Source organism: Aedes albopictus, chromosome 1 (genome assembly GCF_035046485.1).
Source record: "Aedes albopictus strain Foshan chromosome 1, AalbF5, whole genome shotgun sequence".
Classification (NCBI taxonomy): domain Eukaryota; kingdom Metazoa; phylum Arthropoda; class Insecta; order Diptera; family Culicidae; genus Aedes; species Aedes albopictus.
Window position 1 is genome coordinate 99,212,025 of NC_085136.1, and position 18,932 is coordinate 99,230,956.

Consider the following 18,932-nt stretch of genomic DNA (forward strand, 5'->3'; position numbering starts at 1 on the left):
CCTTCTTTCCATTCTTCCTTTCTTCCCGGGCTATTCGGGTTTTATTATCAACGCGGGACCTGTGCTGTCTCGGAATCCATCGGCTGGCCATACGATGCGTGTGTTGGTTGTTTCTGGCGAAATGTGGTCATTAGCAGCGAGACTTGGGCACAATCTATACCCGGCGCACAAACTGCCAATACAACTATTTCACCATCATCGCCGTCCGTCATAATGACCGGATGCAGAGGTGGTGGCGGCGGCGACGGCGGTAGGAGATGTCATCGGCTGCGGCATTCTGTAATGACCGGCGGCACTGGGCCGCAGCGACGAATCGATTGGATTCGATGGACGCTAATTATGCTAATTTTGATAGTCGGTCAATGTGACTCACAGATGGGCAGGAGGCGGAATAGGAACGAACGGTGTCCTAGGGTAAGTGGAACCTGAGGGCGATTCTCAACGATCTCCGTTTTGATACATAATATAATTGTGGTAAGCATAAGTTTTCAGACAATCATCATTCTGGCAATCATTCAAATAAATCTAGTACCCTATAATTAAATAATTTCTGATGTTCACATTTGGCACACAGCACTTGGAGTGCCAACAATTTCCTTATAACTTTTCCCCAGTCTACAACATGAGCGTATGAAAAAAAAACATCCAAGGGCCCCTGTATTCAAAGCTGTAAAGTCGTGGGTATTCAGCATGACCATGCCGAGGGTGACGGGTTCGATTTGCGATTGGTTCAGGATCTTTTCTTAATGGAAGTTTCCTTCACTTCCTTGGGCATAGCACAGACAAACAGACGTAACACTCTGATAATTCACATCGTACACCGATTTAACGGTCTTTTTCAAAATTTGATAGTTGGCCAACTGCCCAACCGTGGCGCTCGCATCGTTTTTGTTCGAGTTTGACGTTTGCTCACTACCGCCACCTAGTTGGTGGTCGGCCAAACATAGGCCTTTTAGCATTGGGCGAATATGTTTTCGTGACTATGATTTGAATCGAAAAATGTTCGAAGTGTTACGTCTGTTTGTCTGTGGGCATAGAGTATGTTTGTGCATGTCACATGATATTAACATGCAAAATAGTCATTGGCAGGAAGCTTTTAGTGGAATTACTTATTGAACACTAGAACACTAAGCTGAGAAGCAAACCTTGTCCCAGTTAGACGTTACGCCAAGAAGAAAAATAAAAATCATCCAAAGATTGTGGTAGGTTTGGGTCCTGTTACGGTCGCCATGTGATTACTCGCAGTCGATGTTTATTTATTACATACAAGATATCACATGGCGACCATGACAGAATACAAACCTGTAATCTTCGGACGACGGTTCTCGTCAAATGTGTTTGTTCTAGAATGTGAGATATTTCGAGATTTAGACATAAGATTCGTAACGCTGGTGTTTAATCTTATGATATGGATACTATAATGACCAGCCTGTATTCAATGAATGGAAATCATTGCTGAAAGTGTTACCAATTTTAGTGCACCGATTGAGTGCCAACTTGATTCTTGAAACTTCTCATATGAATTCTAAAAGCTTCCCAGAAGGATTCTGGAAGCATCCTTCCCTACTAACAAAAGTAGCTACATAAGAGCTTATGCAGTAAACGCATTCAAAAGAAAGCTCTCTTAAGCTATTATCCAACAAAAATGTTAGTTGGGTTGATTAATTCTGGGACCATCTGGATTTTTTTACCCCTGTTTAGTTTCGCATTTGTTCAGGACAACGAGTCACCATTGGGGGTTGACGTCGTTTGCTGATTATGCGAAGTACCCCAAACTGGGATGATCCTTAGGATAAAATCAACCATCAAATTTTTCAACCAAATTTCACAAGGATTTAGAGGCCTTGGTGAAATATTGTCTTCTACGCACAAATGGTGCTGGACAGTCACATAACACATAGAAGGAAGGATTGTGGATGCTTGCCATAAGTAATCTGGATATATCTATAAGGAACTAGGAATCATCCCAGAATAATTTTGAGAGCATCCTAGAATTGTTTTGGAAGCATCAAAGAAGGATTTTTGAAGCATTTTAGAAAACTTTTGGAAGCATCTCTGAAGAAACTTTTAAGCACTCTAGAAGAATTCAGAAAGTATCCCAGAAGTATTCTGGAAGCATTTAAGAAATACTCTGGAAGCATCCCAAATAAAAGTTTACATTAGCCTGACATCTAATTTCGATGTTTACATCAACATCAAGGTTTGATGTACTTCTGATGTTGAACAATAGAAAACATTACGATTCATATGTGTTTATGCAAGGTAACATAATGTACACATCATAAAATCAAACGTTTTCTGATGTCAAGAATATAATCCGAAACAGGAAAACCTGTCGTTTTCAACTGTTTTTGATGTACAAAAACATAAAACTCAAACATTTTTCTGATGTATGTTGATGTAAAAAAACATTAGATTGGTGTAAATTGAGACATTAGCTTCAGACATTTCCTGATGCATTGTGATGTATGAAACGTTAAATTGAAACGTTTTCCTGATATTTTGCGATGCACAGTACGTTAAACCTGCTGCCAACGTGATGCAAAAGGAAGGTTAAGCGGCATATTGGAACTAGTGCCGAGCACGCGAAGAGTCATTAGACCACTGATGCAGACGCCAAATCATGGGTGACGAATATTACAGCGTGCTTGATCATTTTTGTAGCATTTAATTCATTCTATGAGACAAGTAGAGACAACCGAATAGTTAATAATAATAACTTCTCATCTACACATCTCATATTATCTACATCTCTCACTGCAAACATACTACATACTCCCGAAGTTTTTTTTTAAATATGTTCAATCTTTTAGTACTTCTAATATTTTTTCCTGGATAGCCTTTGATAATAAGCTCCTGAAGCCCTATCTCGATTCTTGGTTCACACCACAAAATATAATCCAAGATTGCATATTTACTCATTTTTTACGTTTTTATTGGCCATGGTTGAAAATACATCATTTTATTTAATTTTTGTCCCGCCCCTTATTCAATTATTCACTCACTAAATCTCTCAGTTACGTTTTGACTCAACAGTCAACAACCCACTAACTTACCAACTTTCTTACTCACTAATTTTCAAATTTACTATCTCACAAACTCACAGAATAACTCACTTACTCACTAATTTACTAACTCACTCATTTCCTTCCACTCACTCACTTATTAAGTCATCAATTCACTCAATTACCAACTTACTCATTCACTCACTCACTCACTCACTGAGTCAATCACAAAGTCATCAATTCCCTCATTTACCAACTTACTCACTCACTCATTGAGTCATTAACTCAATCTTTTCCCAATTTTTAAACATTTACTCACTCTCTCATTAATAATCTCCCTAATTAATCATCTTACTCATTTACTCATTCACTCATTAACTCCCTCAATTACAAACTTGCTCATTAACTCACTGAATAACTCACTTACTAACTCCCTAATTCGCTCACTAATACACTGGCTCCCACGAAACAGATCTCACATACTCATCAACCCACCAACTCACTTACCGGGAAAGTTGAGTGTAGAATTAGCAACTAGTTAAAATACACATAAATAAAAAAAAAAAACTTACCGGGAAACTTTTTCGGCTTTCAGTCTTTGAAGCGGTCAGAACTAGAGCATGTTTTCTACGCTCGACGTTTCGATTGTTTATTCAATCTTTCTCAAGGGTTCTATAATAGAATTGGACAGGATCGCATTCCACCGGAGCTGCGCAATAATGTGATCAACAGGATCCCCTGTGAAAACTGTGACGCCAGCTACGTTGGACTCACAACAAGTACTTTAAAGAAGAGACTGGGACACCATAAGAGCGGCATAAACAAATTAAACGGACTTATGAATGACAACAACGAAAACAACAACGACTCGAACTACAACAGCTATGAACTCGGCCGCTTCACAGTGTTCGAAATCGATGATTTTGCGATCAAAATTGAATAACTTTTTTTAGGTTGGTTCTAGAGGTTTGGCGTGTTCTACAAAGTTTTTCTGCATGTTAAATGGCGTCTTCTGATAAAACGTAATTAATAATTAATCCCCCTAGAAGTGAGATAAAAAAATTATTTTTCCAAAAAAATGTTTTTGAGGTTTGACGTCTTCGTCAAAGTTGTAGCTCATAATAAGAGAAAAAACTTCGTAGAATATGTCAAAGCTCCACCTCTTACGGTTTTCGAGATATGGAGCGTTTTGTGCGAAGTACCCCTAAAACTAGTTTTTTCAGTGTAGCTTTAACAGATAAAATCCTACAGTTTTGTGACCTTCTACAAACTTGTTCAGAACGTCAAAATTTCTTCCGAAGATGTCAAGTCATTATATCTTAAAACAAAAAAGTTATAGGCAAATTTATCATATTTTAAGGTGTACTTTCACCTTAAGTAACTATTTCCGGCGCAAAATGGCGCAGATGGCTCAGTCGGTAGGTGAAAGATTAGACTTTTTGCTATCTCTTGAGGGTGGACACCCTCGTGGGCAAAAGTGGGAAAGGTGTTTTAAATACAAGGCAAAAACGTATTATTTTGCCTGTAATACTGTAAAAATATATAAAAAAAATATAATTAAGATGCCCGCACTAATTTTTAATGCACTGTGTTGCTTCCGGCAGAATCTTTACAAAGTTTTTGCAGAAAACAGTGAGTTTTTATCAGTAAAAATTGAAAAATCAGTAGAAAATATTGTTACATATAATCCGAGAGTTATAACTAAAGCTAGTTCTAAATAAAAGTATTTGAATTTCTTCAAACTTATGACAACATATGCTCAAACGATTAGTCAAACAATTGAATGGCTATAATTGATAGAATAGTAAATGCGTTTTGATAAATACCTTCGCAGTTCTAATTGGCTTCTTTAGCGATGTTGAGACACTTCCATATTCTGAATCTGCATGCCAAACTAAGCCGAAATTCAAATTTTCATTAATTTTAGTGCCCGGGACCCTATTTAAAAATCAATTTCAAGTTTGTATGAGAGCGATTTGTCGAATCACCCCTTGTCGCAATTTGTACTGGGCGGAGCTGTCAAGCAGTTGCCCAGCTGTCAAAAGTTGATCGAAAAATCTCTTTGAAGTTGATTTCATGTACCGAAATAAAGTTCTAAAAATCTGAAAAAAATATAGTGGTTCAGAAAATAGTGCTCTTTCGTATAAAATCAAAAAATCGATAAATTGTCCAATATTTAAAAACACTATTAAGATAGTTATAATTTCGCACTCTTCAATTCACATTTTGACGATTTTCTGGTGAAAACAAAGCGATATATATTTCAATTGCTCCCCAGTTGAAAGTGAAACTTGTGAATTACCCAAAAAGCTGTTAATTTTCTCGAATCAAAGCTTCTCCTGATATTTTCCGATACTGTGTCCGAAGTTGAAAAGTCAAACAACAACAAATATAAATACATGAAAAAAATCTACTCTGTGTTTTGATGCACATCTTGAACTGTTTAATATTTCCTCTCTCCTATTCCTAGCGCTACATAACTTGAATATTGCCTCGAAAAAAAACTTCAAACAGTTAATTTTAAAGTAACTTTATCAGAAATTACCTGACCATCTGATAGTTAACAATACGAATTCAAAATCATGAAAAAATATTCTGTTTGGTAAGCACAATGCTCAAAAATGTTGTAAAATATTTCCGGAAATTACGCAATGCAGTAAAAATTACTGCGAGCATCTTGATTATTATTATTTTTATTTATTTTTCTTGTATTACAGGCAAAATAATAAGTTTTTGCCTTGTATTCAAAACACCTTTCCCACTATTGCCCACGAGGGTTTCCACCCTCAAGAGATAGCAAAAAGTCTAATCTTTCACCTACCGACTGAGCCATCTGCGCCATTTTGCGCCGGAAATAGTTACTTAAGGTGAAAGTACACCTTAAAATATGATAAATTTGCCTATAACTTTTTTGTTTTAAGATATAAAGACTTGACATCTTCGGAAGAAATGTGTATTTTGACGGTCTGAACAAGTTTGTAGAAGGTCACAAAACTGTAGGATTTTATCTGTTAAAGCTACACTGAAAAAACTAGTTTTAGGGGTACTTCGCACAAAACGCTCCATATCTCGAAAACCGTAAGAGGTGGAGCTTTGACATGTTCTACGAAGTTTTTTCTTTTATTATGAGCTACAACTTTGCCGAAGACGTCAAACCTCTAAAAAATTTTTTTGAAAAAATAAAAATTTCATCTCACTTCTAGGGGGATTAATCATGAATTACATTTTATCAGAAGACGCCATTTAACATGCCGGAAAACTTTGTAGAACACGCCGAACCTCTAGAACCAACCTAAAAAAAGTTATTTAATTTTGATCGCAAAATCATCGATTTCGAACACTGTGCGCTTAAAGGAGAGAACCGCTCTCCAACTGCATTCGGCCGACAACAACCATCGCTTCGCTTTGGATCATACGGAGATATTAGATTCGCATCGACGGTGCTCCGCTCTCCCTGTTTTAGAAGTGTGTCATATTCCGTAATAATTAGCGAAAAAGCCGTAACCAACAAAATGTACACAATTAGAGTAATTGCAGGAGTGAAAAGATGCTAGATTTGTCTTCTAAATGCTCACAAAGTTTCCTTGATATCACTTTTCTAACTATTGAAAATCACTGATTGAGTGAAAGGCGTAATTCCATTCTATTCCAAACGAACAAAAACAAGAATTACGCCTTCTACTCCTTTGTTTTGTTTGGTGTTTTGTTTACGAAAGTGAAAGGCGAAACTGAAATCAACACGTAAACACGGCGATAGTAGAAGGCGAAACTGGAATCAAAACGTAAACACGGCGAAAGCAAATGGCGAAATTCTGTCAAAATCATAAACAAGGCGAATAGTAAAAGGCGATTCTGAAAATGATATCGATTCGAGGCGCATAGTATTGGGCGAAATTAACATTCTCAGGTATCAATTCAGGCGTAATTAAATAAATGCAAATTTTAGTGCAAAAAATATCAAATTCGTGCAGTATTCTTAGAAAAACAAGAAACTATGTCAGAACTGTATCAATTAACCTTATTTAAGTTGAATAATTCTGTATTACTTCTAAATAGGAATTGAAATTTGATCAGCAAAATTCGGTTGTTGTTTTCGCATTGTTATTGTTTTATTAGTTACGCCCTATTCGCGAATTACTCTCGATATCATCAACACGGAAAAAACAGTAAACAAACGAAGCGACTGGTGATAGTTTAAGTACAACATATGCATGAATTTTACATACACTAAAGACAAAAATCAAAACAAATCATGTAGATGGACAGACAAGTAATGATCAGACGAACACTACTGACAACGACAATGACACCCAACCCGGATAAAAAATGACCATTCATTACATGTCGTAAAAACTTGAAGTATTTTAGGCAAAGTACGTTTAATTGGCAAATTGAGAGATAAATTTGTGAAAAAATTACCACTTGTTTTGGTGGGATTCGAACCCACGACTCCGTTATCGCTAGTCCGGCGCTTTAACCAACTAAGCTACAGAACAAGTCAGGCCAAACATGTCTAAAGGTCCAATCTGCAGAAGAGAGGCTCTCTTTGGTTTCCCTCTCTTTCGTTAATATCACAGCTGTTTCTTTGTATTGTGATTGTCTCCTTGCATTAAACGATGGTCAAATCAATCGTCTTTTGATTTGTACTGCAAAAATAGTTGGAAAATGTACCATAACATTGCAATAATTGAAAGAGAAATTGAACAAAGAGAGCCTCTCAAATGCAGATAGGACCTATTGAAATGTTTGGCCTGAAGTTACAACTCTGCAGAATAGAAAGTCAAACTGGATTCGAAGCACCACCCTAAACCGGGTCCGTCTTTCACAACTTAATCTCTCTTTCGGCTCTTAGATGCCAATCTCCCGCACTCTCGCGGCCTACCAACAACAAGTGTGCGCGTATTGTTTTTTTAGAATGTTGATATTGAAGCTCGACTGACACATACTTCGTCACCAACCATATGATCGGTGCAAACTCAGTATGCGTTGAGCGCTCAACGCGGACGGACGCACGGCCGCACAGTGGGATCATTCTAAAAAAAGACGATCGAAACCTCTAAGAGCCGTTAGATGACATTTTAGCACATAGGTGTCTTTGGAAGATATGTTCAGAAAAATCTTCTCTATTTTTATGCATATTCACTGTATGGTAAAACTGTAGGATGAACCCGAGCAAAAAAATATTTTTTCAAAATAATTTTTTAGAGGGTAGATGTCTTCAGCAAAGTTGTAGAACAAGTAATTTCAAGTAACTTTGCTGAAGACACCATATAGCTTGGACTTCATTTTTAGGGAGAAAATATGAAAGTTTAAAAAACAACCTTAAAATCAGTTTTTTGAACTGTTCCATGATTATATCGTAAAATTTCAACGTGATATGTTCTACAAGTTTGTAGATACTACTGAAATACACTATCTTGCTGAAGACACCAACTCTGTAAAATTGAAAATTGCTCCAGTAAACCAATTTTTTGGAAAATTTTTCACTATTTTCACTATTGAATGTTTTTTGAATAGGCACTTTTTGGCAGCCGTGCTATCAAAATTTCAATGATTTATCATGTCCAGAATAGACCAAAAGTGACTTAACAATCGGGTCTGATAAGGCACTTTGATTTCTGATGCTATTTCAATAGTCATTTTTCAAAGAAAATATTCACAAATTTCATACAAATCATTTAATACAAACTGAAAACTCACGAAAACTTTTCGGCATTAATATTTGTTAATCAAAATAGTATTCTTGTTGAAATAGTCAACATTTCTAACACTGTGGTTGACTTTACATTGAATACCCGACAAAAAATATCGCTTTTTAAATGTTTAGATGAGTTAAAAACTCACTATTGAATATTTTTTGAGTAGGCACTTTTTGGCAGCCGTGCTGTCAAAATTTCTATGGTACATTATGTCCAGAATAGACCAAAATTGACTCAACAATCGGGTCTGATAAGGCACTTTGATATCTGAAGCTATTTTAATAGTAATTTTCAAAGAAAATATTCACAAATCTCATACAACCTTTCGATATTATTTTTAGCTCATCCAAGTAGTAATTCTGAATAAAAAAAAACAAGTTAAATAAACGCAGACTATTTCAACTGTTAGTGTCATTTATTTTGAACTACAAATTTTGAAAGAGGGAAAAGGCTCTTTGAGTGATTTCCTCATCTACGAAATCTTTCTGAAAAAGGCACAAAACGTTTTTATCTTTTCAAAAAATCGTTATAATATAAACTTAAAACTAAAGGCTCCTCCGGAAGAGTATTCATAATCGAGCCGTGATCTTGATGCGGATTTGTCAAGGGATGAACCAAGGTAATATGTCTACGACAAAGGAATTTTGAAAATCATGGACAGGAATCGACCTAACGGACGCATTTCTTGAAAACTGGAAAAAAATAATTTTTAAAAGTATCAAACAGCATAACCAATTTCAATAAAATATCTGTGAAGAATTTTCATCATGACGTAAGATTTACCTAGAATATCTCTAACAGATATTGGCTATTTCAATGTGATGTAACAATGCAATGTTTCACTCGTTTTATTTTATTTTTATATTTTCAACACAAAACTTGTAGAGGCATTCATTATATTTTCGCCTTTTTAGTTTTTTTAACGAAAGTTATAATGTCAACATAGCAAATGAAAAAAAAATGTTATCATTGTTTTAGTTGATTGATTAATGTATGTATTTTAACATAAACAAATGCATTGGGAATTATAATAAAAATATAGATAAAAAACACAGTTTTTAATTGGTATTAAAAACTCATCTAAAAATATAAAAAGCGATATTTTTTGTCGTATATTCAATGTAAAGTCAACCACAGTGTTAGAAATGTAGACTATTTCAACAAGAATACTATTTGGATTAACAAATATTAATGTCGAAAAGTTTTCGTGAGTTTTCAGTTTGTATTAATTAATTTGTATGAAATTTGTGAATATTTTCTTTGAAAAATGACTATTAAAATAGCATCAGAAATCAAAGTGCCTTATCAGACCCGATTGTTAAGTCACTTTTGGTCTATTCTGGACATGATAAATCATTGAAATTTTGATAGCACGGCTGCCAAAAAGTGCCTATTCAAAAAATATTCAATAGTGAAAATAGTGAAAAAATTTCAAAAAAATTGGTTTACTGGAGCAATTTTCAATTTTACAGAGTTGGTGTCTTCGGCAAGATAGTGTATTCCAGTAGTTTGTAGATACTTGTAGAACACATCACGTTGAAATTTTACGATATAATCATGGAAAAGTTCAAAAAACTGATTTTTAGGTTGTTTTTTAAACTTTCATATTTTCTCCCTAAAAATGAACTCCAAACTATATGATGTCTTCAGCAAAGTTACTTGAAATTACTTGTTCTACAACTTTGCTGAAGACATCTACCCTCTAAAAAATTATTTTGAAAAAATATTTTTTTGCTCGGGTTCACCCTACAGTTTTACCATACAGTGAATATGCAAAAAAATAGAGACGACATTTCTGAATACATCTTCCAAAGACACCTATATGCTAAAATGTCATCTAACGGCTCTTAGAGGTTTTGATCGTCTTTTTTCAGAATGATCCCACTGTGGGCCGTTTCATACATGAGTTGCGTTCTCTCTAGCGCAGTTGGACGGCCGTGCGTCCGTCCGCGTTGAGCGCTCAACGCATACTGAGTTTGCACCGATCATATGGTTGGTGACGAAGTATGTGTCAGTCGAGCTTCAATATCAACATTCTAAAAAAACAATACGCGCACACTTGTTGTTGGTAGGCCGCGAGAGTGCGGGAGATTGGCATCTAAGAGCCGAAAGAGAGATAAAGTTGTGAAAGACGGACCCGGTTTAGGGTGGTGCTTCGAATCCAGTTTGACTTTCTATTCTGCAGAGTTGTAACTTGTTCTGTAGCTTAGTTGGTTAAAGCGCCGGACTAGCGATAACGGAGTCGTGGGTTCGAATCCCACCAAAACAAGTGGTAATTTTTTCACAAATTTATCTCTCAATTTGCCAATTATACGTACTTTGCCTAAAATACTTCAAGTTTTTACGTATATTTCAGACATACTAGCTGACTGGTATAGCCGGAAAAGGGCAATAAAATCATTGTCATTCATTACATGGTAAATATTATTAACAAATGACTGGTTTTATTGTTCACAATAAAATACATAGTAGATATATTGTTACTTTTTACAATAGAAATCAAGCCCATATAGTTCGTACAATAAGTGAACATTAGCTTTATTAGTGACTAATTGACTCGATTGTTTTTCAATAGTTCTATAATAATTTAAAGTTACTATCAGTAAAAATTAGTTTAAGTTGTTTTTAAATAGTTGCAAAAGTGCCTGCAAAGTTCTCACGGACTTTTTATTAAAAAAGAGTTTATTTCTCAATTACACTTAAAAACAATTCGTAACAAATAAATAACAATAAATATTACTGTTGCTTGGATCGTGTTTGTATAAAAGTTAGTCTCTTTAATAAAGACAAATCAATCAATCAATCAATGTTTGTATAATCAAATACAAAATCACTTGACATATTTTTAATAGTTTTCGTTTTAAATTTGAGTACAGTAGATGGTGCGGTTATCGAATGTTATTCGCTAAAACTTCAACGACTGACAGACGTCAAGCCGTGTTGGCAGAGGAAGCTCTCAATGAATAACTGAGGAACTACTTATAGAAAACTAGCTGAAAAGCAGGCTTAGTCAAGTGAGGATGTTACGCCAAGAAAAAGATGAACAATGATTTTTCTAATGTTTTCCAATAAATTAAAGGAATCTACTAAATAATAAACTACCATTGATAACAATACAAATACAATTAGTTTAATGGGGTCAATTGAACAGATGTTAAAATAAACATGCAATAATATTTATTGTTATGTAAACAGATTTCGCCTTTGAAAAACCAAAGAATTCATATTTCTCGGTAACATTTTTCTCTAGCATTTACAGATACTAATGGCCACATGAATTGTGCACGATTTATGGTATGGATCGAACGACCTGAGGTCTGACTTGTGATATTTGGCAGTTATTTGAAAAGATTGAAGATAGACCTTATCAACAGCTGCCAAGCAATACATACCAGACAGACATTAGAGTGTTTGATTCTTATCATAAAATAAGGGGCTGTCCATAAACCACGTGGTCATTAGGGGGGGGGGGGGTTCGGCCAATGACCATTTTGTAAGGACAAATAAAAAATTTTGTATGGACTAATGACCACGCGGGGGGGGGGGGGGGTTTGAAAAGTCCCAAAAAAAATGACCACGTGGTTTATGGACAGCCCCAAATGTGCATATCATTCTGGCGGACGTTAGTGCTCGTAAATGCTGGATATAAATGTTAGCGGGAAATATAAATTCTATGGATTTTCAAAAGCGAAAACTGCTTACAAATAACAACAAATGTTATTGTGGCCCATATAGCCGAGGCGGTAAACGCACGGGTATTCAGCATGACCATGCTGAGGGTGACGGGTTCGATTCCCGGTCGGTCCAGGATCTTTTCGTAAAGGAAATTTCCTTGACTTCCTTGGGCATAGAGTATCTTCGTGCCTGCCACACGATATACACATGCAAAATGGTCATTGGCAGAGGAAGCTCTCAGTTAATAAATGTGGAAGTGCTCATAGAACACTAAGCTGAGAAGCAGGCTTTGTCCCAGTGAGGACGTTACGCCAAGAAGAAGAAGAAGAAGAAGTTATTGTATTTTTATTGTAACAACGATTCATTTGACGCCATTCAATTAATTGTATTTGTATTGTAAGAACAGTGAAAAAACATTAAGATATATTGTTATCTTTTGAAAATTGCCCTAAAAATGTCTCATAAAAACACAATACACTTTACTGTTTTTCGCGAAAAAGTGTATGAAAATTTTCTCAAAATTTTATGGTTAAGATACATAACGACCACCATTTTTTATTGTAAAAGTGCCATTCACCATTCGCCGAATGGTATAGAACAATAGGGGTGATGGTGAGTGTGCCGTGTAAATTACAATATGCTTAATGGTAAATATTTTTCGAAAAAATGGTGTTGTAACAATAAAATTCATCGTATTTTTATGATAGTTTTTATTAGGGAATAGACCTTTAACCCACTTGACTTGCATACAACATTGGACCCACTTCTCTAGAGTAATTATACAAAATGACGGTTGAAAGACACAGAATAGTTAGAACCAAGACTGAGTAGTGAACCGTTGCCTAGTGTTTCCGTTTTGTCCAGAAAAATAGCTAGTGAATGTTATATTTTGAATATTGTGAGATGTTTAATGTATTCGTTTGAAACTATTTTTTAGGAAATTGATGAAAACCAAAAGCTTTACAAAAATAACAAAAACAAACCACCAGACGAAGAACAAAACTTTTCTGTAAGTCAATGTAATTATGTGTATCTTCGTAATGTAACTAAGTCCAATTCTATTATAGAACCCTTGAGAAAGATTGAATAAACAATCGAAACGTCGGGCGTAGTTCTGACCGCTTCAAAGACTGAAAGCCGAAAAAGTTTCCCGGTACAAGCTGCCAGTAGTCGAAAGAAAGCATCCAAGTACAACTCACTTACTCACTGACTAACTAACTCATTTACTCACTAATTCACACACACACTTTCTCACTAATTCACACATTCTCTTACTAACTAACTCAAATTCACAGAACAGCTCTCTTCCCAAAGCTCCATAACTTTTTCAGTCAACAACTGACTTACTCACTAACTCACTCAATCTTGGGGCAGCTCACACTCACAAATTTACCAATTCACTTATGCCGTTTTTCTTTTTGAACCTGGGTTGGAACTGGATTGGCGGAAAATGTGTAAACAAACAAACGTCGCACACTTATGCCGTTTTTCTTTTTTAACCTGGGTTGGAACTGGATTGGCGGAAAATGTGTAAACAAACAACGTCAAACATACTTTAGTACAAGCGAAACCGAAGTTGAGTTGGGGTTGAAACTGTGATCTGATCCAGTTCCAACCCAGGTTGGAACTGGATAATAAAGAAAAACGGCATTAGAAAAAGTGACGGATTACGGTAAAATTTTACCGTAATCTCAACAGCTGAACGTACGGTAAAAAGTTCGGTGATTTTTCAAACCACCGAACGTACTGCGAATCTCAGGAAAATGCATCTGTCAAAATTACCGGAACGTTCGGTACTTTCTACAAATTTACCGTAAAAATCGCAGAACGTTCGGTATGTTTGTTTACAAATGAATTCTCAATATCACTGAACGTACGGTAAATTTTACAAATTTACGGCGATTTTATGCGAGCACAAAAAAACAATATTTTCATAAAAAACGTCGATGATGGGATTGAATACATGACCTTCTGATCAGGAACCACACTTGCTGCCACTGTACAAGAGAGTCTTGCTTGGAGATGATGCGCAAATTCTAATAGAACTGATGCTCGAAGCTGCCGGCGTGGCTGTCAAACGCATTTTACAGTTATACGGTAAAATAGTCCCATCACCGATCTGTTCGGTAAAATATTCACAGGTCTCCTGTAAATTTGTCTGATTTCACCGGTTCTTCGGTGATTTCTTAGATTTCACCGATTTTCTCCTGCAATTTCATCGATTTCGCCGTAATACTGTAGTTTGCTTGTTTACAGACCAGTTTCGGTGATTTTTTTCACCGAATACTGTAATTTATTCTAAGTGTGTCAAACAAACTCAAACAAACTTTAGTACAAGCGAAACCGAAGTCGGGTTGGGGTTGAAACTGTGATCTCATCCAGTTCCAACCCAGGTTGGAACTGGATCAAAAAGAAAAACGGCATTACCTTCTTACTCTTTCACCAACTCTATTTCTCATCTGGTTTCTACTAATCCGAGTATAGATAATGTGTTAACGTGTGTATCCACTTTTAGCTCCGTTCATCTTTAAGACTTTTGAGCCTTATGCATGAAAGTCTTATAATGTTATATGAAAAAGTGGCAACTTTTGTTCTTTAAAAATATAGAACAAGAACGTGCAGAGCAGACAACGTCAAGCGACAAAAAATACAAGTAATTTTTGTGGAACTGATATGCGTATCAGTATGATCCTGTGTGGACCATATTGTCACGCTCCGTATCTTTCTGAAGCGAACAAATGAACTCCAAGAGTCTCTCTACCTGGTGTTCATTGATTACGAAAAAGCTTTCAGCGTCTCAAATCACGAATACATGTGCGGGTTTAACCCTCAGGCGCAAGGGACTCCCTGAGAAAATCATCGGCCTCATTGAAGCACAATACAGGGCATTTTCGCGCAGAGTACTGCAAAACGGTGTTTTGTCCGATCCCATCCGGGTCGTTACTGGAGAGAGGCAAGGATGTATACTATCACCGCTACTGTTCCTCATCGTAATCGACGAGATTCTGGTAGGTGCGATTGACCGTGAACCAAATCGTGAATTGCTGTGACAACCCATTACCGTGGAGCACCTAAATGACTTCGAATTGGCTGATGACGTTTTGCTCTCCTAGCTCAACGGTGCTCTGATATGCAGAGCAAGCCCGATGATCTTGCCAATCGCTCCTCAGCGGCAGGTCTTACCATCAACGTCAACAAGACCTAATTGTTGGATGTAAACACGGTCAACCTTTCCAGCTCTACGGTAGTTGGGCAATCAGTGGAGAATGTTGAAAGCTTTCAATATCTTGGTAGCCAAATAGCAACCGATGACGGTATCAAGATCTAGGTTAGGGCTGCTTTTGAAGATTTTAAGAAATGTATGGAAAAACAACCAGATTAGTCGACGCACCAAAACCTGAATTTTCAACTCGAGCGTGAAATCTCTGTTGCTATAAGCCCAGTGAAACCTGGTGTGTATCAGTGGAGAACACTCAACGGCTGCAGGTCTTCATCAATAGATGCCTGCGGTATATAATTCGTGCATGGTGAACTCACAATTGGATCTCCAACGTTCGGGAGCGAAAGTGGAGGTGGGTCGACCATACTCTACGCAGGAGCGGGAACGAAATCTGCAAGCAAGCGTTAAATTGGAACTTAGCAGAACATCGCAGCAGAGGCAGACCCAGAAGCTCAAGGCGGCGCAGCCTCAACAACGAAATAAAGAAAGTCTACAGTCGACAGTCCTGGGCAATCGCCGCGGATGTAGGGAGATCTTTCAATTTGGCCCTCTGTACCACATTGATGCTCAGGTCTGAAAGTAGTTTCGGCCGTCAGAATGCCAAAAAGTTCTTCGTCAGTTTCCCACAGTCTAGAACGTACGCATTTGACAAAAACAACCCCAAAATAGGACCTACCAAGGTCGCCATGTTATTGCTTCAAGTCAAAGTTGATTCACAGACAAACAGACGTAACTCTTAGAGGAAATTTATCAAAAACTTTTGCCCGATGTCATTTTTATGAGCACACTGCCACCTGTTGGGAGAATCGCGCGCGACACTGTCGGCCATGATGGATTTCGATTAGACGTTTTGCTAACACGCACACTGCTACACAAATTGTCTGTAATTTTCGTTTGCATCATTCAGCAACGTGTACACTGGCAAACGTCAAAGCGATCGAACACTAGCGCCTCTGGTGGAACGATCGTGCAAATCAAATGAAATTTGAATTGATCGTTAAATGCATGTGCCAAGCTGTTTTCAAGAGTGTTACGTCTGTTTGTCTGTGGTTGATTACAAGATACTACATGGCGACCGTGAAAGGATCCGAGCTTGCGGTCTACAGATGGCACTTCTCAAATGCGAAAGTTCTAAACTGTGATGGTCAAACGGCATTCGGCTAAATGGTCGGTTACCAAAATGTTGGCAATGGATACATACAACAACCAGGATGAGAAAAATATGGTGCTGGCGGTTGGGGCCGACCACGTGATTATCAAAAGGTTTTCGAACATGAACAGATGAACTGTGGAATGAAGACCAAAACTTCGAAACACAAATAGTATACCTAAATATTTGTTCTTCCCTGTCTGTGAAAACTGGTCCTGGGTTAAACACTGCTCCTTGAGACACACAATTGAAAAAAATAATTTCCTTTGCCCTCACATTTTTGTTTTTTTTTTTTTAATAAGCGTGGCCCGTCACTTTAGATTGAGAATCAAAGAATTCAGTCACACTTTTTACTCCCATTCATCTCTCAACTATAGGTTCGCGCCATGCGCAACTTCGACCTCCCGTCCATGATGGGCTACTGGTACGTCATCCAGTACTTTGCCTCGTCGGAAACGCTACCGGAGTACTCCTGCATGCAGAGTTCGTTTGACACCTCAGACGGCCTAATCACGATGAACTTCACCTACTTCTTCTCGGATGATCCCCTGCGAAATTTCCAGCAGGGTAACATCACCTGGGTGATTCCCAACTTTTCGCAGCCGGCCCACTGGATCCACGCCGAGTGGACTTGTATGGTTTTAAAGCTTTCATAAATAGCCCAGAATATAGATTTAATCTCTTTGCTGTTTTTTTTTCAGACGAAGAAATCTACAACACCTACGTCATCGACACCGACTACCAATCGTGGGGCCTGATAATGCACTGCGCCGAAAAGACCAAATCGCAAAAGTACCTCTCGGCGCTGATGCTGTCGCGGACGCCCACGCTGACGCCGAATGTGATCAACTTCCTGCGGGAAAAACTTCCCCGGTACGATATCGATCTGAGCTACATGTTTGCGATTCCGCAGGTAAACTGCTCCCACCGGGAGCTGGACCCCAAGACGTACTTCAAGTACGAGTCCGTTTGAAGTAGGATGGAAAAATGTTTTACTTACAGTTGTGTATAATATATGATTATCATGCTTTTGGACAATAAACTTTATGCTTTTATAGTATAATCTTATACAGCGGTTTTAGTTGTATGTATTTAATTAATGTTTTGTTCCGACAATACTCGATCTCAATCCTCGATCACGCCCTCGATAACAACTGCAGTAGTACAGCCCGTTGATCTACGCTATAGGGCACTGCATGAAATTCTCTCCTTCTCTTTCACTCTTACAGAAATTTTGTAAACAACAAGGCCAAGAAACATCAAAATCCCATACAATATCAAAATAATGCAGTGCCCTATTGTGAAGCCCTCGTTTGACGTGGAAATTGTTTCCTGCACCAGAAGTTGACCGGTTGTACAGATCATCGCTAGCTTGACCTTGTCCGCTACCCAGTTCCCGTTGTTGGGAGGGATGCGGTATGGGTTCGATAGTAGGTGAATGTCTGTACTAACATCGCTCTGGAAGGTGTGATGCGACGAGCCGGGCTCAACAGCCGGGGAACGATTTTCACAAAATCCGGTCAATTTGTGTGCTTTGCAGACGACATGGACATTATCGCCAAAACATTTGGAACGGTGGCAGAGCTGTACGCCCGCCTGAAATGCGAAGCAGCAAAGGTCGGACTGGTGGTGAATGCCTCAAAAACAAAGTACATGCTAATAGGCGGAACAGAATACGACCAGATCCGTCTGGGTAGTAATGTTAGGTACGATAGACGGGGATACTTTCGAGGTGGTGGAGGAATTCGTCTACCTCGGATCCTTACTGACGGCTGACAACAACGTAAGCCGTGAAATTCGGAGGCGCATTATCAGCGGAAGTCGGGCCTACTACGGGCTCCAGAAGAAACTGCGGTCGAAAAAGATTCACCCCCCAAGTAACAAAACTAATTTTATAATGCTTTTGGAGTATTCTTCAACACCTGTTCTTTAAAACCATGTATGAACCAAATTGCTCTGCAAAACGGCATCAACTCAACCATAAACCCGCCATAAGACCAAAGAGGCCGATCCTAAGATGCTCTTGAAGAGTTGTTTTTAAATTTCTCTTAAAACTTGTTGTACTTCCCAAGTTGTCCTCAAGGCGAATTGCTCTCTACTTGTAGAATTATTCAAGTGCATGATAAAACGATAATAAAACCGGTGGCTTGGCAAAGGGATTCCGGATGCAGGACTGCGGACTG

At 37.7% G+C, this 18,932-nt stretch overlaps 1 protein-coding gene across 7 annotated transcripts in view; it reads left to right on the forward strand.

Annotated features, from left to right (window-relative positions):
* Positions 1-17,723, forward strand: part of LOC109398425 (lopap) — a 36,354-nt gene extending 18,631 nt beyond the window's left edge. For 4 of the 7 annotated variants that reach the window (XM_029855377.2, XM_029855378.2, XM_029855379.2 and 1 more), the window contains exons 2-4: positions 135-414; positions 17,127-17,382; positions 17,451-17,723. In XM_029855377.2, the coding sequence (XP_029711237.1) occupies positions 214-414; positions 17,127-17,382; positions 17,451-17,722 (729 nt within the window). In that variant the 5' untranslated portion in view covers positions 135-213 and the 3' untranslated portion in view covers position 17,723. The remainder of the gene's footprint in view (positions 1-134; positions 415-17,126; positions 17,383-17,450) is intronic. The other 3 variants (XM_029855380.2, XM_029855381.2, XM_029855376.2) reach the window with 1 other exon arrangement.
* Positions 17,724-18,932: the final 1,209 nt, after the last annotated feature.